Source organism: Bos indicus x Bos taurus, chromosome 6, assembly GCF_003369695.1.
Source record: "Bos indicus x Bos taurus breed Angus x Brahman F1 hybrid chromosome 6, Bos_hybrid_MaternalHap_v2.0, whole genome shotgun sequence".
Classification (NCBI taxonomy): Eukaryota; Metazoa; Chordata; class Mammalia; order Artiodactyla; family Bovidae; genus Bos; species Bos indicus x Bos taurus.
The window spans coordinates 23,083,501-23,108,571 of NC_040081.1; the positions used below are offsets into that span (position 1 = coordinate 23,083,501).

A 25,071-nucleotide genomic window follows, 5' to 3' on the forward strand; every position below is an offset into this window, starting at 1 on the left:
AAAATATACATTTCTGCAGGGCAGAAGTATGGTCAATTGGTGGATTATAAACCTCAAACTGAAAGAATAGCTATTTCTTTAAACAATTCCGAAAATAGCTCATGGAACATTTGAATGCATATGTGACAACTCTGAGATCTATCAGAATGTGATTATAATATTGAAGCTGTATAAATATTATGAAAGAAACAATAAAGCATTTTAGCAATGCAAATAGATTGCACATTTTCTCTATTAAGTTTAGATATACTCTTAAAAAGACATAACTATTATAACATAGTATAAAATTTCATCATGTGTTTATCTGACATACTTTCAACAAGCAGATAAGATTATTGGATTTATTTTAAATAAAACTGGTCATCAGAAGAATATTAGAAGAATAAATCAATAGGAAACACCCTTTACCATGCATGTCGCAAGCTAATTCATACATTCCTATTTCCTTAACACACTTTTACAAAAGAACCTTTGGTAGCTTGCAAAATTACTGTACCTAAAACTATTCATAGCCATAAAATGTGCTTATAAAAATGCTGTCCCTTACAATAACTACAGGCACTTCCTTCAGCTATAGTGACAGCAAAACATACATTTGCAAAATAATTGCTCCATCCTAGCTATAATGGCAATGTCTACTATAGACATACTGGCAAAATGCAAACTACTAACAAAAAGACAGAATACAAAAAAGAGTTTGTCAAATTTAATAGAGTAATTATCAAGTATAACCTTGCAAAATTAGAATGCAGCCACAGTGAAAGAGGAAATACTAAGTCACCTAAAGACAATGATATCAATCAAATATCAAAGCTATTATTGCAGAAGCAAAGGTATAAATACCCAGAGGATGTGAGAGAGAAAAATTTATTTTCCGCATCCACTGAATCCTACCCTCATACTAGCTTGCAAACCTACTGTTATTATTATTTAGTACCATATTATTTATGAAGTATGTGTAGTGTGCATGGGGCTGCATCTGTTAAAGTTGAGTCCTCACTGGAGAATCAGAAGTGAATGCATAACCCTTTGAAAGTCAATTTATCTTAGAAAGTAACCCTGGATGTTGAAAACTTTCAAGAGGAATTTTAAGTCCAACAGTGGTTAAAATTTTGAGAATAAAGTTGTGTAGAATTGAGTCCCCAGGATGTAATGAACAATAGTACTGTGTGTCAATGTACAAGGTTGAATTGAATTGACTCATTGACTTACCTGGCATGTTGCATTCATCAATGACTATACATGATGGATAATGACTAAAATGACTATACTCCCCACATACATGACAATCACTATATAAAACCTTTCCAGGAGGGAAAATTATGCTTATTCCTCATTTGAAGGACATATAAGATTAAAAAGTAGTTTATTAGTTTCTGTATATATTTTTGTATTAATTTCTGTATTCTTTTACAAGCAAAAGATATCCTATTATAATTCCAGATAGTAGATGATACCAATACTCTCCAATGACCATTTGCTATTCTTAAAAGTGGGGAAAAAGTTGGATTGGTTATCATTTTGTCCTCTGGAAATAAGAAATACTAACGATTTTCATTAGTCCACCATTATAGTGACTTAATCTAATAATCAGAATATATGCTAAAATGACCAGAAGCATTTCAATGTTCTCTATTAACTGTTTACTGGCAATAAAATTATTTATCTTTTGAGAAACCGAAGACAAATTTTGACATATTCACCAACACGGTAATTGACTACTATATTTTCCTAAGAGCCATCAGAAGTATTATAATTCACTTTCTCAAGCAAAATGTATACACCTTTGTTACAAACAGAAAATAATTGCTTTTTTAAATTTGACTATGGAAACACAAAGTGTGTTTTATGTACTAAGGTATTATTCTCTCCTTCAAAATTGTCCCTTGTAAACGAAAATGTAGCATAGACATGTATACACCATCAAGTATAAAACAGATAGCTGGTGGGAAGCTGCTGTATAACACAGGGAGCCCAGCCTGGAGCTCTGTGATGATCCAGAAGGGTAGGCTGGGGTTGGGGAGGGAGGCTCAAGAGGGAGGTGATATATGTAAAACTGTGGTGATTCACATTGCTGCATGGCATAAAGCAACACAACACCTTGTAAAGCAATTTTCCTCCCATTAAAAAATAAAAATAAAAACTGTAAAAAGAATTGTCCCTTGGTGTCATTCTTACAAAGCTAATATCCTTCAAAGGGTGTTCTAAAATTTGGGGCTTCAAGCTCAAGTTATACAAAAAGCAACTGGGACTTAACAGAGAGAGAAAAGGAGTCACATCCCAGAAAGAAACTTAAGCAACACGAGTTAGCTTTTTATTGGATAGACTCTTTGAATGGTTATCAAAATGTATTCCTTTAACATAATGAATATTTATCTCATTTCATGGGCCTAATAATGTCTTACTTAAGACTTTTGAACAAAAGACTAAAGGTAACGGGTCTTCATTTCCTTTGTATCAACTCCTTTCCAATACTGAACAGGTATTGTTAACAGGTTAACAACAGCTAACAGGTTATTTGGAAGCCAGAAAGGCCAGATAAGTTTCAAAAAGGGTTATTTAGGGGTGGGAGTATGTAATCAGAGCTGGTTCATGGCAATATTAAAACAAGTGGACTAATCTTGCAAAACGCTTAAGACAACCAATGACTCAGAACCAGCAGACATTACAGACTAGCCGTATAGTAGCATCACTGTCAAAAGAGCAATGTCCACGTACAAACACACTAATTTTAACAGTTTTCAAGATAAAATGGAAAAAAACAACTTACTGAAAAGTCTTCAAAGATTTTCTTGAGTTCTTTGTGACCATGCCTTTCAGCAATATGTGCTGGATCTGAACCTTCCAAATTTTTTATCTTAGATGCCCTGGTTGCTCCTGAACATTGAAGCAAATGAATAGCCAAGTTCTTTAACCCAAATTTTGCCGCACAGTGGAGAAGAGTTGGAAGTTCTTTGAAATAAGAATCTGAAATAAGCAAAACAGAATAATTTTTTTCATCACATTTGGAACCATATAAGAAAAAGTCAGACACAATCTATTGGGAACATGTGTACACCTGTGGCAGATTCATGTTGATGTATGGCAAAACCAATACAATATTGTAAAGTAAAAAAAAAAAAAAGATCACACCCCCGCCCCCAAAAAAATAATACCCACAAAGCTTTGCTGACTTGTAGAGTCAGCAAATAAGAAACCATCAATGGTTTAGCAGTGTAGACTCTCCCCTTTCTATTCCTTATCTTAAATCAAGCATACATCAATATTCTCACTAGCATTAGTGCCTCTCCCTTACTTGTATGGTAAGTTTAATATAGAAAGCCATATCAGTCTCAAATGTAAAACAAAACAAAAACATTACACTGTAAAAACTTCTTTTCAATGTATTTCAGTATTAACCAAATACTTAAATAACAAATGAATTCCTCTATAAGATCTTTTTTGTGTTTTTTACTTCCATGTCTACTTTGTTTCCTTTTGAAGTTGAAATGAACATGAAATTCCAGGAAGGGTTATGTTAGATTACTGTATGAGTTTTTTTCTTTCAAAAAGCAACTGCAGATTCTTGGGTAATGTGCTATGAGAGCATCCTGTGAACCAATGTAGACGGAGTTGTAAATTTTCCAATACACATCTCTGACTTTCTGGGCTGGGTGAAACAAGCCCTGTAAACAATACTGTAGCATTCTACATGGTCCAATCGCAACTCTCAGACCCTCCAGGGCCCCCATAACTGCCTGAATTACATGGGGAGATGTCTCGAACACATTGGGCCATACATAGTTAAGAACACCTATATTCGTTATGAACTTGACTATATCTTGTAACTTTATTGTTTATTTTGTGTTTAATGCACAGCTGTTTCACACCTTAAACTTGCTTTGATTTGGTGATGTAAACTTTTAAACATTGCAGATCAGCGTAGAACTGGTCATAGATAAAGAGCTAGAAATCCAGTAGCATGATTTTTAAATAACCTTTGTTTTTGATGGTAAGCAGTAAACGCCAGTAGTGACCAAGAACAAAGTGATTACACACACTATACTGGAGGGCTTTCATTTTTAATTCATGTTTATGAAGATTTAGAATTCATTCCTTGTGTTTAAAGGGAATGTTTAATTGAGAAATAAACATTTGTGTACAAAAAAAAAAAAAGTAACTGCAATAGCAAATACAGGTAGGCACTTTTATAAAAATCTTCAGTATGGAATTTTCCATTAGGATTTTGTAGGTTTCATGTCAATGTTTTGGAGTTTGAATTTCCTAATTACATATTAGTTAGAAGACATGTATTAATTATGCATAACTATAAGATGATGAATGCAAACTTCTACCCCAATGATAACACACACACATACACAAACTGCTGAGTGGTGGTTTATTGTTATTCTATACTTTCACACCTTGCTAGAAAAACTGTGTTATAGAAATTACACATCACCTTACTTTAATAGCTGTGGCATTATTAGAAGCAGGCAATGTGAAGATTTATAGTAACAGAAACAAAACCATCAAAGCAGAAGTCAATTATCTTTCAGCAAAATTCTGAAGCAGTGAAAACAGCCACCTCATAATGTTTTGGAAAATTGTGAATCTGGCCTCATTTATCTCTTTGCCATTTTGTAGACCAAAAAAAAAAAAAAAAAGGAAGAGAGAGGGGATTTAAACTTGGTGCTTTCAGTTCACTTGGGTGTGTGGGTGTTTGAGGGCTAAATAAATCATTTCATTTTTTGGTTTGTATGTTTAACCAGGAAACACAACAAAACAAAAACCTTTAGGATATGTTAAAGACTTCTGGTAAGGAAATATTTTATCCTTCAAAATGTGTTAGAACTAAATGGCTATAGGTAGATCTATGATTTAATTTCAATGACAAAAGCATTGGTCCCTTCTTGTATGGTGTGCAGTGAGCAAAAAATTATCAAGTATTTTATAAAGATGAGCTTATAATAGCTGAAACTCTTCAAGGTAGGTAGCAATTTTCAAACTAAAAATAATGTATTTTCTTAAAAAGGAGTTAAGATGCAATTTTCTATTTATTTTCATTTAAATAAACGATAAAATAATTTTCTGCTATAATTAAACCAAACCAAAGTTAGTAAAGAAAAATATTTGCATTATGTCAGAGTTTTACATGCCTTTGGTCATGTTTCTCTGTTATACCATCATTACTTGCCAGTCAATGCCTTATGCATTGTTCCTGCATATTGCTATTCTGGTATACTTTTAAATCACAGTTATTGCAGCACAAAATATTATTTTCATTAAATAAGTGTTTAATCAGTGTACAAATACATTCACCTTTTAACCTGTTTGTAAATTTCTCAAGTTTAAGGTGATATAGTATTAGAAACAACTATGATAAACTTTATTAAGAATCTCTCTTTTTATATACCAGGAAGAATAAAAAAGACAGTGACCAAGTGTACATGGTTTTTCAGGGCTCATTTCTTGACAGTTTTGATATTCTATGTTTTCTGGCACATAAAAGGAAGAAGTTCTGCTGATTTAAGATTATGCTGCGTATACTAAATGGGACTACAGGTTTGTAGGCTGGTTCCTTTATTTTCCATTTCTTTATTTCATTTTTAGTTGTAGCTGAAAACCCACTAACCTACTAGAAGGCTTTGCGAGCTTATAAACATGAAAAAGCTTTGGAAGTCATCTTTCCAGTTTCCTACCCAGTAAGAGAATTGCCTTCCTGCAGTCTATAAGAGATGATCTTCCACGTACTGCCTACATAGCCCTAATGATCGAGTGTTTTCTACTTTCTAAGGCACCTGTTTCTTGATTAGACAACACTGATCATTAGACATTTTTACTTCTGTTGAGGTGAAATGTATTTCCTCTAAATTACCTGCTCTTCATATCCCTTGGGCTATACAGAATATGATCCTTATGAAAGTGCGGGCTTAGAATCAGCTGGCTTTGCCATATGTTCACTGTGTGAAGTTTCAGCAAGCCACTCAGTATTCGAGCCTAGCTGTATTTCAGCATCTCAGTATTTTAGCATCCAAGTTTGTAGGGCTATTGACATAATTAAATGACAACATATTCTAAAAAGTGCCCACAAGAGTCTTAGTTTCCTTTTCTTTCTCTCTTTTGCATCAAATGGTTTAAAGCTGCCTTGTCCTAACTCACCTTTGTCCCAATCTTATGATCACAAATTCTTTTCACTATTTCAACTAGTTATCATCCTAAGAGACTGACTCCACTTTTTAAATGGTGGATCTTTTTGAAACCTGCCCAAATGTGATCATTACAGCCATCCCTTTCATGGTCCTGGATGAGGTTATTTCTGCTGCTTAGTTTCATTACATAAGAAATGCTCAGCTTGCTAAGGTACATGACCAATAATTAGAAATTTTCTAATTTAAGTTTTTTTTTTAATTAATATATGGTAGAGTTAACATTTCAAAGGATTAAAATGTTTTGTAGGAGTAATATTAGTTGTTTTAATACTAATTAGATCATGACCTCTAGCATTATTTTTCAGGACATTAAGTTAAATATACTTAATGTATGTGTATATATTATTATATCAGTATACATATTATATTTATATATGAATAAAGGTATTCATGTCAATAAAGGCATAATTATGCTAAGAAATAGTTTGGGTTTTCTGGTATCATGCTTTTTATAAAATCATACTTTTTATATTTTACCTTGATTTGATTACTAGAAGAATTTGAGACAAGAATGAATTGCTCTGTGTACCATACAAGCACATTTGTAACAGTGTAAGATAAGAAAGTTCTTTATCTTAAAAAAACAAACAAATCTTGTTGGGTGAGCCTATCTTCTCTCCTGGGCATTCACTCAGTGTAGAGAATGCACACATGCATGGTCAGTCGCTAAGTTATGTCTGACTCTTTGTGGCCCCATAGACTGTAGCCCACCAGGCTCCTCTGTCCATGGGATTCTCCAGGCAAGACTACTGGAGTGGGTTGCCATTTCCTACTCCAGGGGATTTTCCCAACCCAGGGATCGAACCTGTGTCTCTTAAGTCACCTGCATTGGTAGGTGGATTCTTTATTACTGAGCCACCTGAGATGCCGTCAGAGAATGAGTGCTGATCAAAGAATGTATCAGTGACTCAGGAGATTATTGCAATCTATCCCTTGCTCTTCTTCAGTGCTTAACTTTATTCTAGACCACATGATTACTAATGTTTTTGCTTACAGATATTTATGTTTTGATTGCTTTTGAAAAATTATAGAAGTGTAATTTCACTGATCACGAGTTTCAGGAGTTTTGACAGTTATACATATCTATATAACCATCATCCAAAACAAGCTGAAGAAACTAATCACCATCGCAAGTTCCCTTCTTTTTCGTTCAAGTCAATTCTCCACTTCTGAGGCAACTACTGTCTAACTTTTATCAAAACAGATGAGTTTTATTTCATCTGATATTTTACACAACTGAAATCATACAGTATATACTCTTGCATTCCATTCTCTTCTCTATTTCTGATGAGAGTGAAATCGCTCAGTCGTGTCTGACTCTTTGGGACCCCATGGACTGTAGCCCACCAGGCTCCTCCAACCATGGGATTCTCCAGGCAAGAATACTGGAGTGGCTTGCCATTTCCTTCTCCAGAAGATCTTCCCAACCCAGGGATCGAACCCAGGGATTGAGCCCGGGTCTCCCGCATTGGAGGCAGACGCTTTAATCTCTGAGCCAGAAGTCAGGTGTAATTCTTATTGTTTTCCAGTATGGCATGTGCTTTCCTCAATACACACATCCCCACCTCAACTCCTACCCCAGCTACTTTTAAGATTTTCTCTTTATCTTTGATTTTTATCAGTTTAACTCTGGGGTGAGTAGGTATAAAATTTTTGTATATATTCTGCTAGGGGGTTACAGGTATTATTGAATCTATGGTTTAATGCCATTCATCAATTTTGGATCATTCCCCAGCCTTTAGTTCTTCAAATATTTTTCTGCTCATTCTCTCTCTTTACTCTGAGAATTCAATTACACATATGCTTAATATGTAGTATTATCCCATAGACCTCGAGTCAAAACTGAGTAGATGAACTGAGTTTGTTCTTCTTTTAAGGCTTTACTTAGACTCTGGATTTTTCATCTTTTTCAGTTTGAATAATTTATTATGACTGTCTTCAAGTAAACTGATTCTTTTCTTTTTTCCTACAATTATGCCCATCTAATATCCAAAATTTTTCTGATATTATATGTTTCTAGAATTTCCTTTTTTTAAATTATAATTTCCATTGCTCTGATTAAATTTCCATCTCTTCATGCATTTGTACCATTTTACAATAGATTCTGTAACATACATATCGTAATTATGTTAACGTTCCTACTTGATCATTTCAACATCTGGAGCATTTCTATGTTTGCCTCTAATGACTATCTTCTCTTGACCACAGGTCATCTTTAATTCCTTCTTTGTATTTCTTGTAATTTAATATCTGGTGCTGAACAATATACCTAAAGGATCAAAGTAAATAATATCTACCCCAAGAAAAGGCACACCCTTTCTTCAGTCAGACAACTAGACTTGAAAGCGGACTCAAACTAATCTGTAGATGAGCTGAACTTCGTCATTTTTTTTTGTGACTTCACTTAGATTTAGTTAATCACTGGCTTCAAATACTTTGAGGGCAGAACCCTAACTTTCTTGCACAGCTTGGGATCTAAGCTTCGGTGAGACTCAAGAAATCTCTGTTGCTTTACAGACTGGCTGTCAGCCCTTGGGTAACTGGATGGTTCTTTTTCCTCTCAAGTTCTGCCTCCAGAAGTTTTCACATCAGAATATCTCACTCAGATTTTGTGCAGCCTCTGTATACACCCAGTTAAGGTAGATTCCTTACTCTCCCAAATAGGGGATATTATTTCACTTTTACAACTCTCCATATTTAGAATCTGTTTGCTGCTGCTTTCCATACAATAAAAGCTTTGATGGAATTTGTTTCAGCAACTCTGTCCCACTCCTGCTCTTTAGCAGCCACTAGTGGCCCAATGGCACCCCACTCCAGTCCTCTTGCCTAGAAAACCCCATGGAAGGAGGAGCCTGGTGGGCTGAGGTCCATGGGGTCGCGGAGAGTCGGATACGACTGAGCGACTTCCCTTTCACTTTTCACTTTCATGCATTGGAGAAGGAAATGGCAACCCACTCCAGTGTTCTTGCCTCGAGAATCCCAGGGACGGGAGAGCCTGGTGGGCTGCCGTCTATGGGGTCGGGTCGCACAGAGTTGGCAGCAGCAGCAGTGGTCCAAGAACTGAGAACTTCCATATGTACAAGAAGGACTTAGAAAAGGCAGAGAAACCAGAGATCAAACTGCCAACATTCGTTGGATCACAGAGAAAACAAGGGAATTCCAGAAAAACACTGACTTCTGCTTCATTGACTACGCTAAAGCCTTTGATTGTGTGAATCACAACAAACTGTAGAAAATTCTTAGAGATGGGAATACCAGACCACCACCTTACTTGTCTCCTGAGAAACCTGTATGCAAGTAAAAAAGCAACAGTTAGAGTCAGACATGGAAAAGCTGACTGGTTCCAAATTGGAAAAGAAGTATGTCAATGCTGTATATTGTCACCCCGTTTATTTAGCATATATGTAGAGTATATCATGTGAAATGCCAGACTGGATGAATCACAAGTTAAAATCAAGATTGCCAGGAGAAATATCAACAACCTCAGATATCCAGATGATAACACTGTAATGACAGAAAGTAAAGAAGAACTAAAGAGTCTCTTGATGAGGGTGAAAGAAGAGAGTGAAAAAGCTGGCTTAACATGCAACATTCAGAAAACTAAGGTCATAGCATCCAGTCCCATCCCTTCATGGCAAATAGAAGGGGGAAAAGTGGAAACAGTGACAGACTTTATATTCTTGGATTCCAAAATCAGCACGGATGGCAACTGCAGCCATGAAATTAAAAGGCACTTGCACCTTGGAAGGAAAGTTATGACAAACCTAGACAGCATATTAAAAAACAGGGACATCACTTTACTGACAAAGGCCCATCTAGTCAAAGTTATGGTTTTTCTAGTAGTCATGTAGAGATGTGAGAGTTGGACCATAAAGAAGGCTGAGCACCAAAGAATTGATGCTTTTGAACTGCAGTGCTAGAGAATACTCTTGAGAGTCCTTTAGACTGCAAGGAGATCAAACCAATCAATCAATCCTAAAGGAAATCAACCCTGAATACTCATTGGAAGGACTGATGCTGAAGCTCAAGCTCTGATACTCTGGCCACCAGATGCAAAGAGCCAATTCATTGGAAAAGATCCAATTGGAAAGATCCATTGGAAAAGATGCTGGGGAAAAGTGCAAGCAAAAAAAGAAGGGTGTGGCAGAGAATGAGATGGTTAGACAGCTTCTCTGACTTAATGGACATGAATTTGAGTGAACTGTGGGAAATCGGGAAGGACAGGGGAGCCTGGAGTGCTGCAGTCCATGGGCTCTCAAAGAGTCAGACACAACTGAGAGACCGAACAAGTGGTCCTCAGGTATTTTAAGGGTCTTTCTTGACCTACTACCCGCCTCCAGAATTGACATACTAACTTTGTGCAAGTAAGACAACCTACAAAAGAGTTAGTGGGTGATGCAGACCCACTCTGTAACTGGGGCTCTTTGGGATTTTCATTCATCACACTAGCTTAAGTGCAGCCATTATATATTTGCTAAATATTCAGCTGGTTTTTCTTTACTCCTCATCTATAGTGAGTTATTATCTTTTTGCTCTGTAAGGGATGAAGGAAGTTACGAGTTGCTTCTCTATCGTGAAGGACTTGTTCTTTCCTGGAACTTAGTTCGTTCAGATTTCTTTTGTCATTCATTTTCTGCTGTATTTAAAAAGGCTACTATGGTTTTGAAGATCATCTTGCTTATTCTTCCTATCACATAAGAATAGTAGACTTCCTATCACAGATTTCTTTTGTCATTCATTTTCTGCTGTATTTAAAAAGGCTACTATGGTTTTGAAGATCATCTTGCTTATTCTTCCTATCACAGTAAGAATAGTAGACTCTTATGTTGTTGTACATCTTAATCAGAAGCCAAAGTCCTATGAGACCTAAAGACCTTAAGCTTATCATTTCTTAAATTCACAGCATTTGTTTTATAAATAGTTTGTTTATCTCACCTATTAGATTAAAATAATAGATTCCTTAATAAGATATTTAAAAAAAACTTTTAGAGTGTACTTAATCTGTAATATACATCTATTTCATTTCGTGGCAATTTTCATTTAATCAAGATTCTTTGTTCTATTGTTGTTGTTCATTTGCTAAATCATGTCCAACTCTGTGACCCCACAAACAGCAGCAGGCCAGGCTTCTCTGTCCTTCACTATCTTCCAGAGTTCACTCAAATTCATGTCCATTTAGGTGATACTGTGTAAGCATTTCATCCTCTGCCACTCCTTTCTTCTTTTTGCCTTCAATCTTTCCCAGCATTAGTGTCTTTTCCAGTGAGTCGGCTCTTCACATCAGGAGGCCAGAGTATTGGAGCTTGAGCTTCAGCATCAGTCCTTCCAATGAATAATCAGGGTTGATTTCCTTTAGGCATGACTGGTTTAATCTCCTTGCAGTCTAAGGGACTTCTCAAGAGTCTTCTCCAGCATCACAGCTCAAAAGCATCAATTCTTCAGTGCTCAGTCTTCTTTATAGTCCATCTCACATACATATGGGCTTCCCTGGGAGCTCAGTTGGTAAAGAATCCACCTACAATGCAAGAGACCCCAGTTCAATTCCTGGGTCGGGAAGATCTGCTGGAGAATGATAGGCTACCCACTTCAGTATTCTTGGGCTTCTCTGGTGGCTCAGCTGGTAAAGAATCCACCTGCAATGGGAGAGACCTGGGTTTGATACCTGGGTTGGAAAGATCCCCTGGAGAAGGGAATGGCTACCCACTCCAGTATTCTGGCCTGGAGAATTCCATGGACTGTATAGTCCATGCGGTCGCAAAGAATTGGACACAACTGAGCAACTTTCACTTCACATCCATACATGACTACCAGAAAAACCATAGCTTTGACTAAATGGACCTTTTTTGGCAAAGTGGTGACTTTGCTTTCTAATAAGCAATCTAGGTTTGCCATAGCCTTCCTTCCATGGAGCAAGAGTCTTTTAATTTCATGGCCACAGGCACTGTCAATAGTGATTTTGGAGACCAAGAAAATAAAATCTGTCACTGCTTCCACTTTTTTTCCTTCAAGGTATAAGTTAAAAAAGCCATAACTCACACTAGGGTGTGGCCAAATTGCTTTTAACTTTTTTTCCTGACAAATTTTCAGTTTTCAGTTGTTTCAACCAATGTCTTTCAAATGGTAATTTTAGAGGAACAGAATTAAATGTCTGGTAGAGGAATATTCCAACAAAAATTCAATTTCATTAGCTTTGGAAATAAAAATAAAGAGATGACCTGGAACCTAGTAAAGAAATCAAGTCACATATTTATTTAGGCTGAGCCATTTCTAACAGTTCAAGATAATCCCTATAAAAGATGGCCAATAATTAGATTGAAGTTCTCAAACCAAAGCTTTCAAAAGATTAACCTAGCTTCCCAGAATAATAAAATGGGAATATGCCCAGTGTTCGCTTTAAAATTTTTAAAGTAAGATGCATACGCAAACTGGAAGTGCATGCATGTAATCCTCTGTTCTCTTAAATCATTATCTGGAATAGTAAATCTTTATTCACTCAATGTGTGATGGACAAAACTATGAAGCACACACCAGAGAAGATAAAAAGTCAGGGGATCTGCCTTCTAATTTCAGCTCAGCCACTAAATCTGTGGTACTTATGAAAGTTCTGTCATTTCCCTGGACCTCTATTTCTCATTTATAAAATTATAAGTTTGGGGTCAGAATTGCAGGACTTAGGATACTCTTCTGGGCTGGAGGCCATACCACAGATAGTTTTAGGGTAATTTTCCCTGGATGCTAATCAGATACCAACTAAGGTGGTAAGGATGATATTTGCAAAGTTGAATAAAGGTAATGATTTCCATTCTTATTCCTTTCATCATAGGGTTTGGAGTCAGATGAAATGTTACTATTTCTGTGGATCTATAAGACAGTACATGACTGGGTTTATGAATCTGATTGCTTTGGAGGAGCACATATGCAACATATGAGGCGTTACTCTTCCTATCCTGTTGAAAGAGTAGACATAACCTATTTAGAATTGCAGACAAAAAATAATACCACCGAGATTACTGTATTTCTAGAATCTTGATACCATAAATTAAGTGAACAAGGGTAATAATGGAATATTAAAGTTCTTTGGTGCAGTTTGTTATCTCTCTAGAAACTTTATTTATATGCATGTGCAATTGTATTTTGTTCCTATGTTCATTTAAAAAATACCTTTTGAAAATTACAGTATGTTTGCTTCTGATTCTGAACAGCAAAGGGACCAAGAACCTAGAAATAAGCCAAGAGAGTCTAGAAAGATCCAGGAAACTTGGAACACTAAGAGTATGGAAACAAGATGGGCTGGGTTGGGATCAAATGTCTAGTTACTCTACCTCCAGGACATGGCTTCCAGGTAGAAAGTTACCCACTGTCCTTTGTATGGGTTTCACACAGAAAGCCAAAGAATGTGTGCTCAGTTCAGTTCAGTTCAGTCGCTCAGTTGTGTCCGACTCTTTGCGACCCCATGAATTGCAGCACGTCAGGCCTCCCTGTCCATCACCAACTCCCAGAGTTCACTCAAACTCATGTCCATCAAGTCAGTGATGCCATCCAGCCATCTCATCCTCTGTCGTCCCCTTCTCCTCCTGCCCCCAATCCCTCCCAGAATCAGAGTCTTTTCCAATGAGTCAACTCTTCGCATGAGGTGGCCAAAGTATTGGAGTTTCAGCTTTAGCATCATTCCTTCCAAAGAACACCCAGGACTGATCTCCTTTAGAATGGACTGGTTGGATCTCCTTGCAGTCCAAGGGACTCTCAAGAATCTTCTCCAACACCACAGTTTAAAAGCATCAATTCTTCGGCGCTCAGCTTTCTTGACAGTCCAACTCTCACATCCATACGTGACTACTCGAGAAACTATAGCCTTGACTAGACGGACCTTTGTTGGCAAAGTAATATCTCTGCTTTTAAATATGGTATCTAGGTTGGTCATAACTTTCCTTCCAAGGAGTAAGTGTCTTTTAATTTCATGGCTGCAATCACCATCTGCAGTGATTTTGGAGCCCCAAAAAATAAAGTCTGACACTGTTTCCACTGTTTCCCCATCTATTTCCCATGAAGTGATGGGACCGGATGCCATGATCTTCGTTTTCTGAATGTTGAGCTTTAAGCCAACTTTTTCACTCTCCTCGTCCACTTTCATCAAGAGGCTTTTTAGTTCCTCTTCACTTTCTGCCATAAGGGTGCTGTCATCTGCATATCTGAGGTTATTGATATTTTTCCTAGCAATCTGATTCCAGCTTACGTTTCTTCCAGTCCAGCGTTTCTCATGATACACTCTGCATATAAGTTAAATAAGCAGGGTGACAATATACAGCCTTGATGTACTCTTTTTCATATTTGGAACCAGTCTGTTGTTCCATGTCCAGTTCTAACTGTTGCTTCCTGACCTGCATACACATTTCTCAAGAAGCAGATCAGGTGGTCTGGTATTCCCATCTCTTTCAGAATTTTCCACAGTTTATTGTGATCCACACAGTCAAAGGCTTTGGCATAGTCGATAAAGCAGAAATAGACATTTTTCTGGAACTCTCTTGCTTTTTCCATGATCCAGCAGATGTCGACAATTTGATCTCTGGTTCCTCTGCCTTTTCTAAAACCAGCTTGAACATCTGGAAGTTCACGGTTCATGTACCGCTGAAGCCTGGCTTGGAGAATTTTGAGCATTACTTTACTAGAATGTGTGCTACCAAGTAGTAAATCAACATATCTGACAAATGTGTGATGTTTTGTTAGGAGCATTTGGTATTTTTTGAGGACTTCTTATAGTATTGAGAACTTGATTTATTATTGAAAAAATATTAAATAATTTTGATAATAAAAGTGAATTAAGGCAGGAAAGTAATCTTGGAAATTTGGGCAATAAAAGGGCTGGTTAGAGCTTTGGGAATATCGTCATATGTAGTGGATGGGCAGAATATAAATTAAATATGAGAATGATTAGGGAAGCATCTACATGTAGGATGGCTGGAAAGAAAGGTAAAAGATTTTAGAGAAACCTGCTGGGAAGCTTTTTCAGAAGGAAGGAGGAATAACTGATGGCCTGAATGAATTAGAGAGGTGGCAGTAAAAATACACAAGGACTGAGATATTAGACATTCAAAAGAAAAGGCTGTTCAGGCTCCGAAGGAAAGAGTTGGATTTAAGATAATACTCAGCTTTATGGCTACAAACTTATGAGGTAGAAGAAAAGGGGTATTCATTAAAGAAGGTAACATTTCATTGTCATGGAGAAGTCTAAGCAGGAGTGTTGATGGGGTAGCTGCTGGCAATACAATTATATGGCATTAAAGTATATAAGAAGAGAGGGCAATGGCACCCCACTCCAGTACTCTTGCCTAGAAAATCCCATGGATGGAGGAGCCTGGTAGACTGCAGTCCATGGGGTTGCTAGGAGTCAGACACGACTGAGCGACTTCACTTTCACTTTTCACTTTCATGCATTGGAGAAGGAAATGGCAACCCACTCCAGTGTTCTTGCCTGGAGAATCCCAGGGACGGGGGAGCCTGGTGGGCTGCCGTCTCTGGGGTCACACAGAGTCGGACACGACTGAAGCAACTTAGCAGCAGCAGCAAAGTATATAAGATAAATGTGACTTTGAATGGAGCATATTGGTTATAAACTTAGCTCCTGTATCACTAAACATTAATAATCACCACAGAACAGTTTTTTTTTGTGGAAGAGGAAGTATTCTGAAATAGGGTCCCAGAGTTTCTTTTATCATTTAAGGTAACACATTCACAGATCTAGGGACTAGGATGTGAATATCTTTGTTATTGCTGTTGCTGTTTAGTTGCTAAGTCATGTCCAGCTCTTTGGTGACCCCATGCCCGCCAGGCTCCTCTGTCCATGGGATTTCCCAGGGAAGAATAACAGAGTGGGTTGCTATTTCCTTCTCCAGTGAATACCATTAGGAGGCAATTATTTCACTTACTATAGTAAACAAATGTTGTTAAACCAAAAGGCGCTCTCATGAAACAAGAAAGTGGTAATAACTCCACAATTCAGCATGTCTTAACACTCTTAGCAACATCTATTTTTCCTTGACCAAGAGTTAATATTATGTATATGACCCAAATGATAGCTGTTACCAAACTACCAGCATATCCTTATTGTCTAAACTAGGATAAGATATTCTGAGAAATTTTTCTATCAACTGGATACTGCTGCTTTGCAAATCTATTGACCAAGATTTTTCAAACAGATTATTGGGGGATCCCTAAATGTGTGTGGGTAAACTACAGTCTTTTAGAGCTGCTGACCTCTGAACAGTAGAAGGATGGTGAGTGTGATGGTTAATTTTATGAGTCAACTGTCTTGGTTATTGTGGGCAGTTGGTTGGTCAAACACCAGTCTTGAGGTTACTGTGAAAGTATTTTTTAGGTGTGATTAATATTTACATAAGGAACTTTAAAGCAGATCACCCTCCATATTGTGGGGAAATCTCATCCAATCAGTTGAAGGCCCTAGGAGAAAAGACTGAGGTTTACCAAAGAGGAAGGAATTCAGTTTATAGACTGCCTTCAGACTCAAGGCTGTAACATCAACTTCTGCTGGAAGTTTCAGCTTGTTGGCCTGCCCTGCCGATTTCAGAATTGCTAGCCTCACAATCAAGATATAAAAAACACAAGTTCTAAATGCAGTGAATATTCACACCTGCAGTAACACTAAAAAGATATTCTGTAATCATTTGGTAAAGGCAAAACCCAGAGAGCAAAGGAGTCCCTTCATGAATATTGTTTCCAGATAGGTTAGTAGTTGAGCGGTCTGGGGGATTTCTGGACCTGTCAAGCGTTTCAGAGGATAGAAACTCTAGGTTTGAAAATTATAATTGTACAACAGCTACAAAAGTAACAGGGGGTTCCTTAAGGATTAACTTATTCAATCTATAATTAAAAAAAGAAAAAAAATCCCCTTTCTGCTGTGTGTGTGTGTGTGTGCGTGTGTGTGTGTGTAATCAAGGCTAACCCATGAGTTCATTTTTCTTAATAAAAATAGTGAATGTTACAGAGACTATTTCTTGTTACCAGTTCCTAATGGAGAGTATCTATGCTTTTCCCTAACCCTGTGATAAACTTACATATTTAAACATATTATGTTTGACCCTGAAAAACCTACATTTTTTGTGTGTCAGCTCAGAGAAGATGAACATATGTGTCTCAATCATTTGAGCACAGATAGTTCAGGAGATGGGAATGGCAATCCACTCCAGTATTCTTGCCTTGTAAATCCCCTCGACAGAGGAGCCTGGAGGGCTACAGTCCACGGGGTCGCAAAGAGTCGGACACGATGAGCATGAGCCACTGTATAGTTCGGTGCAGCACATTCAGAAGGCTCACGTGCCAATTTTTCATTCTGGTAATGGCAGATGCCATAGATAAGAGGTAGAAGATGATAGAAAACAAAGGAAAAGAAAAGAAAGTGATATTCTAAATAGCTGCCTTGTTTGCAGGCTAAGTTGCTTTAGTCGTGTCCAACTCTGTGTGACCCTATGGACTGCAGCTTGCCAAGCTCCTCTGTCCATGGGATTCTCCAGGTAAGAATACTGGAGTGGGTTGCTATGCCCTCCTCCAGGGGATCTCCCAAACCCAGGGATTGAACCCACATCTCTTATGTCTCCCTACACTGGCAGGCGGTTTCTTTACCACTAACACCGCCTGGGAAGCCAGATAAGCTGCCCTATATTCCTATAAACAAGAATAATACTAGTATGATACCTAATGGTTGCTGCTGCTGCTAAGTCGCTTCAGTCGTGTCTGACTCTGTGCGACCTCATAGACGGAAGCCCACCAGGCTCCCCATCCCTGGGATTCTCCAGGCAAGAACATTGGAGTGGGTTGCCATTTCTTTCTCCAATGCATGAAAGTGAAAAGTGAAAGTGAAGTTGCTCAGTGGTGTCCGACTCTTTACGACCCTATGGACTGTAGCCTACTAGGCTCCTCCGTCCATGGGATTTTCCAGGCAAGAGTACCTAATGCTTACCAGGTTTTTATTGATTTTAATCTATGGTTAGCTTCATTGCCATCAACAAATTAATACAGTAAATATTTACCGAGTACTAGAGACTCTCTTAGGCATTAGGAATAAATTCATGAACAAAATGGACAGGGCTCCTTCCTAAAGGACAGCATTTGCCCTCAGAGGCAAATGTGGTGATTTGAAGAAACAATGTGCTATGAAACAAAAATCACTATGTTTTGGGGATTGCAAAAAATACCATAAAGAGTGTCTGAGATAATTTCAAACTTGCCTTTATAAATTATTAATTAAAGCCATAAATTTAAATAATTCAGCACAAATAATTCATAACCTTTCCTCTTCAGTAAGGTCACCTACCCGAGAAGCTAACTCCAACTGTCCCTCTTTCTCTGGGGCTCCTGAGCCTCAGAGAGCCACAGCTCATCACAGCGGATAGGGAGGCAGTGGCCGAGGAGTGGTTAATAACCTCTGCTGGCTGACTGGATTCACTCCAGCCTTGCCACCATTTGAGCAAATGATAGAAACTCTCAATGCCTCATCTGTATATCAGGTTTGAAAATAGTACCTACCATGGGTTTTTTGAGAGGAATTAAATGATATAAAATAAGAGAGGTTCTTAGAATTATTCTTAACGCAGAGTACATAACATGCAAGCATTAGCTCTTATTAGTAGAGAAAAACACACTATATTAGTGATACTAATTTTTGTGATTTTATTTTCTCTTCTTGGGTGCACTCTGAGTGTATGGGTTTTATTTATTTATCTCACATTCCTATACCTCCCTCAGCATCTAGAAGAGTACCTAGTATAACGCAGAGTATGTTAAACTGCTAAGAATTCATGAGCGTTTATTTTTGTTTTTAGTAATGATACACAAAAAATAGTCATGTATGGATGTGAGAGCTGGACTATAAAGAAGGCTGAGTGCCTAACAATTGATGCTTTTGAACTGTGGTGCTGGAGAAGACTCTTGAGAGTCCCTTGGACAGCAAGGAGATCAAAGCAGTCAATCCTAAAGGAAATAAATCAACCCTGAACCCTCATTGGAAGGACTGATGCTGAAGCTGAAGTTCCAATACTTGGACCACCTCATGCCAACTGTCCACTCACTGGAAAATACCCTGATGCTGGGAAAGACTGAGGGAAGGAGGAGAAGTGGGCGACAGAGGATGAGATAGTTGGATGGTGTCATCAACTCAATAGATATGAGTCTGAGCAAACTCTGGGAAATAGTGAACAACAGGGAAGCCTCGTGTCCTGCAGTCCACGACATTGCAAAGAGGTTGGACATGACTGAGTGAACAACAACAAAAAAACTATCAGCTCATGAAATTTACTTGAGAATATGCAAAAGATATTCTTGGGAGGATATAAGAAAAAACCTATACTTGGAGGCTGTGTTATCAAAAAAAATGAACTGGAAGAATCTATAACATTACAGGCAATTTATATGCCAAAACTCCAGTTTACTCAATCACTACAAGTTTTGATAATGTGTTATGTGTAAATTTGTTCCTAATTTCCTGTTTTTATTTTAGCAGTGATGCATTTGTAACTACTTTGAAGAGTTTACATGACTACAATTATTTTTTTTATCACCTTTACTTCTCATGTCAGAATGAGGAATAACCTCCCCAATTTCTTTCCTTTTGCGTTGATTTCTTCATTGCCCCTATATTCTATTCAGGTGATTTAAAATGAAAACTAAATAGGTAGAAATTAAAAGATGCTTACTCCTTGGAAGGGAAGTTATGACCAACCTAGATAGCATATTAAAAAACAGAGACAGTACTTTGTCAACAAAGGTCCGTACAGTCAAGGCTATGGTTTTTCCAGTGGTCATGTGTGGATGTGAGAGTTGGACTGTGAAGAAAGCTGAGTGCCAAAGAATTGATGCTTTTGAACGATGGTGTTGGAGAAGACTCTTGAGAGTTCCTTGGACTGCAAGGAGATCCAACCAGTCCATTCTAAAGGAGATCAGTCCTGGGTGTTCACTGGAAGGACTGATGTTGAAGCTGAAACTCCAATACTTTGGCCACCTGATGTGAAGAGACGACTCATTTGAGAAGATCCTGATGCTGGGAAAGATTGAGGGCAGGAGGAGAAGGGGACAACAGAGGATGAGATGGTTGGATGGCATCACCTACTCAATGGACATGGGTTTGGGTGGACTCCGGCAGTTGGTGATGGATAGGGAGGCCTGGCGTGCTGCGGTTAGTGGGGTCACAAAGAGTCGGACATGACTGAGTGACTGAACTGAACTGAAAGAGGTACACAGAACTTCAGGCATTGTGAAATTCATATTTGGGGAAAACATTTAAAAATATTTTTTGCAAAATACCTTTGATATTGCTTCTTTCTGTTCCTAATTTTCTTTTCAGGGAGTAAGATTCAGTTCAGTTCAGTTCAGTTCAGTCGCTCAGTCGTGTGTGACTCTTGGCGACCCCATGAATCGCAGCACACCAGGCCTCCCTGTCCATCACCAACGCCAGGAGTTCAAACAAACTCACGTCCATTGAGTCGGTGATGCCATCCAGCCATCTCATCCTCTGTCATCCCCTTGTCCTCCTGCCCCCACCCTCCCAGAATCAGGGTCTTTTCCAATGAGTCAACTCTTCTCATGAGGTGGCCAAAGTTTTGGAGTTTCAGCTTTAGCATCATTCCTTCCAAAGAAATCCCAGGGCTGGTCTCCTTCAGAATGGACTGGTTGAATCTCCTTGCAGTCCAGGGGACTCTCAAGAGTCTTATCCAACACCACCGTTCAAAAGCATCAATTCTTCGGCACTCAGCTTTCTTTCTTTTTTTTTATTCTTTTTTTTTTAATTTAATTTTATTTTTAAACTTTACAATATTGTGTTAGTTTTGCCAAATATCGAAATGAATCTGCCACAGGTATACATTTGTTCCCCATCCTGAACCCTCCTCCCTCCTCCCTCCCCATACCATCCCTCTGGGTCGTCCCAGTGCACCAGCCCCAAGCATCCAGTATCATGCATTGAACCTGGACTGGCAACTCGTTTCATACATGATATTATACATGTTTCAATGCCGTTCTCCCAAATCTTCCCACCCTCTCCCTCTCCAACAGAGTCCATAAGACTGTCCTATACATCAGTGTCTCTTTTGCTGTCTCGTACACAGGGTTATTCACAGTCCAACTCTCACATCCATACATGACCACTGGAAAAACCATAGCCTTGACTAGACAAACCTTTGTTGGCAAAGTAATGTCTCTGCTTTTCAATATGCTATTCAGGTTGGTCATAACTTTCCTTCCAAGGAGTAAGTGTCTTTTAATTTCATGGCTGCACTCACCATCTGCAGTGATTTTGGAGCCCAGAAAAATAAAGTCTGACACCGATTCCACTGTTTCCCCATCTATTTCCCATGAAGTGATGGGACCAGATGCCATGATCTTAGTTTTCTGAATGTTGAGCTTTAAGCCAACTTTTTCACTCTCCTCTTTCATTTTCATCAAGAGGCTTTTTAGTTCCTCTTCACTTTCTGCCATAAGGGTGGTGTCATCTGCATATCTGAGGTTATTGATATTTCTCCCAGCAATCTTGATTCCAGCTTGTGCTTCTTCCAGCCCAGCATTTCTTATGATGTACTAAGATTAGTAATTTCTAATTTGTGAAAACATTTTTCTTTCTATGTAGAACTAGGCTACATATATCTCTAGTAGTGTTTCTATAGAAGTTCTTCAACAAAATATCATTAATTCTATTCCATGTATAAAAGACTTCTCAAATCTTATCATCCTTTCATCCTGAACATTATGAAAATGTAAGTTCAAGGTCTTAATGATCAGATATTTTGAAGCTGATACTGAGTCAAGATTATAGGGTCAATGAGGCAAGCAAAACATTAATTCAGCCATATTCATGTCTATGTTGCATATTTTATTATGCAATTTGTATTATGTTATTTTGTACTTCCACTAGGGATTAGGGCCTAATGTTATGTTTGCTTCTGCCACCTAGCAATACTCAATGATATGGTTTTTGAATGAATTACCTAGATTATATTGAACTATCCTAGACTATATTTAACTTCTTTTCAAAAGTGCAATTGTTTCATAAAAATATTTTTCCAAATACAAAATAATCATTACAGTCTAATAATGGCTCAAAGTTTTCATATGTTATTAACTTTCTAATTAATAAAATAGAAAGTTTAATAAGAGTAATATTTTCTCGGTGTCAAAGATCAATATGAGGATGAATTATTTGGCAGGTCTGCAATATTGATACAGTGAAACAACTGAGACTGATGAAGTTGGCTGCCCACTGGAATTACCTGGAAAACTTGAAAAAGTGCTGATAGCTGGAATCCACTCAAAGATTCTCTATTAATTTGGGGGTGTGGCTTGGGCATAGGATGTTCTGAAGGCTTTGTAGCTAACTACAATATGCACCAAGTTTCAGAACCACTGCTCTAAACCCTTGATACTCAAGGTCTGAGAACCAGCAACATCAGTTTTACCTGGAAGTTTGTTTAAAAAGCAGAAGCTTAACTATTCCCCGTACCCATTGAATCAGATCCACATTATCAGGGCTTCAATTTAAACTATAAAGAATCATTTTCCTAAAAAAAATAAAGGACCAAGTCTATTCCATCCTTTCCAACCCTAAAATTCAGATCCTTCAACATGAATGAGACAATAAGAAGCACTTTCAAACTTACCTAGAATTCTTTATCTCTAAATGAGAGACCAAAGACATCCTATCCTCTCCAACTCCACAGACTTAAATATAATGCTGAGGGAATTTGTAAAAATTGTGTCATCATTTCATCTTCATACATTTACATACACTTTCTATTCCTTAGAATTCCTGTTTCTTTTCTCTTTTCTCATTGAGACACATCATTTAAGATCTAGGTAAAATCCTATTTCCTTTAGGAAACACATCTTGAAAACTAATATAGCTTTTCCCTAAAATTCTATTGTCAATGTAATCAGTTTCATGGAGTGTGGTACATTTTTTAGGCGATAGCACCCCACTCCGGTACCTTTGCCTGGAAAATCCTATGGATGGAGGAGCCTGGTGGGCTGCAGTCCATGGGGTCCCTAGGAGTCGGACATGACTGAGCGACTTCACTTTCACTTTTCACTTTCATGCACTGGAGAAGGAAATGGCAACCCACTCCAGTGTTCTTGCCTGGAGAATCCCAGGGACAGGGGAGCCTGGTGGGCTGCCGTCTCTGGGGTCACACAGAGTCGGACACGACTGAAGCGACTTAGCAGCCGCAGTATGATTACATACATAATATCTTGTTTTCCCAGTTAAACGATGAGTATCTTAAGTAAGGGATCATGTCATGTTCCTTTTCTATCCCAACTTAATGTCTAACTTTTGTAAGTGAACTGTGTATTGTTAAAATATATGTGGGAAATAAAATAAATGTGGATTATTCTCACAAGATTACTTATTCAAAAGCAGCCTACCATTGCCCTGTCCCCACAATGTGGCCTTACCACACATAATGCACGTTCTAGCACATCTGGGTGAATCATAATCAGTTGTGCCTTAAGGCTCCTATTCTTTTCTTCCTGCTTCCCTCAGGCCTGACAGCCTGATGATAAAACTATTTCAAATAGCACAGAAACTCTATAGAAGAAAACCTCTGCTCATCAGCCCTACAGTATACCTATAGGAGACCTCTCATGTCCTGTAGCCATGCCTGTCTTATTCACCATTACATCTCCATCATTGTGTTTGCATACTGAGCATAAAACTGTATTAGAAACAGTGTGTCAACAAAAAACACAGGAATAAGCAATAAACAATGCATGCTACTGAGATTGTGATGCCATTTAGAAGTACGGTTTTTTATTATAGTAGCTCCTATACATATTTTCCTTTATATATATGTATATGTATATTTCTTTGATAAAAATAATATGCAGTCACTGTAGAAAACAAAGATTTAGCAAAATGAAAAAATGTAATCCCTGAAAGAGCAGAACCCATGCATAACTGTTAGCAGATGCATATCTGTTCAGACTATTGATTTATATATGTATATGTACACATATATATGCATGTGTGCATTTATATATATACACAAAAACATATGCTATTAAACATATGTACTTCTTAAAACAGGCTCACACTCTATCTCCTGCTATATATCCTACTTTTATTCAATTAAATATAAATCAAAGCATCACTCCAGTCAGCAAATCAGTTTATAATAAAATTTGTTTATGATGGTTGCATTAACATAAGTACCAAAATTTATTTGATCAATTACCTATCTTTAAAGGACTGAGTTATTTCCATTTTTGGTAATTATAAATAATGCTATGATGAACAATTTTCCTCATTCATTATCCAAATATTTCCTTAGAATAAAAACCAGCTCTTTCACCAGGGGATGGGAGTTTTGAAAACATTTCATCAGCAATTCTATATTCTTTGCTATAATATTTATTAAGCAGTTATATAGAGTGAAATGTGGCAAAAAGAATAATTGATGCAGTTGGAAAATACTCACATTCTTTTTGAGGGCAGATTTCAGTTTGGAGTGATTGGAATTCATAGTATGGTATCTCATGTTTGAATGTGGATGTGAGAATATCATCAAGTTCGTCAATGTCACTCTGTTTTCAAATGAAAAGGAAATGTTTTGTTAGTTTAATTATTTACAAAGAAACACCTTAGTGTAATATAATAAAAATTATTGACTGGGATAAATACTGGGTAACCTTTAATAATCCTTACAACTTTTTAAACATAATAATACAAAATATTAGTGACTTGGAAAAAAGCCAGTTATTAGAATAATAGAAAAATGAATGCAAGAAATAAGTCTTTGCTTTTGGTTGGGCTTCCTTTGTGACTCAGCTGGTAAAGAATCTCCCTGCAATGTGGGAGACCTGGGTTTGACCCCTGGGTTGGGAAGAT

The 25,071-nt window shown here is 37.6% G+C and overlaps 1 protein-coding gene across 3 annotated transcripts in view; it reads right to left on the minus strand.

The window, feature by feature from the left end:
- The window catches only part of BANK1 (B cell scaffold protein with ankyrin repeats 1), a 320,699-nt gene that overhangs the window by 170,132 nt on the left and 125,496 nt on the right, over positions 1-25,071 (minus strand). For all 3 annotated transcript variants that reach the window (XM_027543971.1, XM_027543970.1, XM_027543969.1), the window contains exons 6-7: positions 24,662-24,767; positions 2,771-2,967 (exon numbers count right to left, since the gene is read on the minus strand). In XM_027543971.1, coding sequence (XP_027399772.1) covers positions 2,771-2,967; positions 24,662-24,767 — 303 coding nt within the window. The remainder of the gene's footprint in view (positions 1-2,770; positions 2,968-24,661; positions 24,768-25,071) is intronic.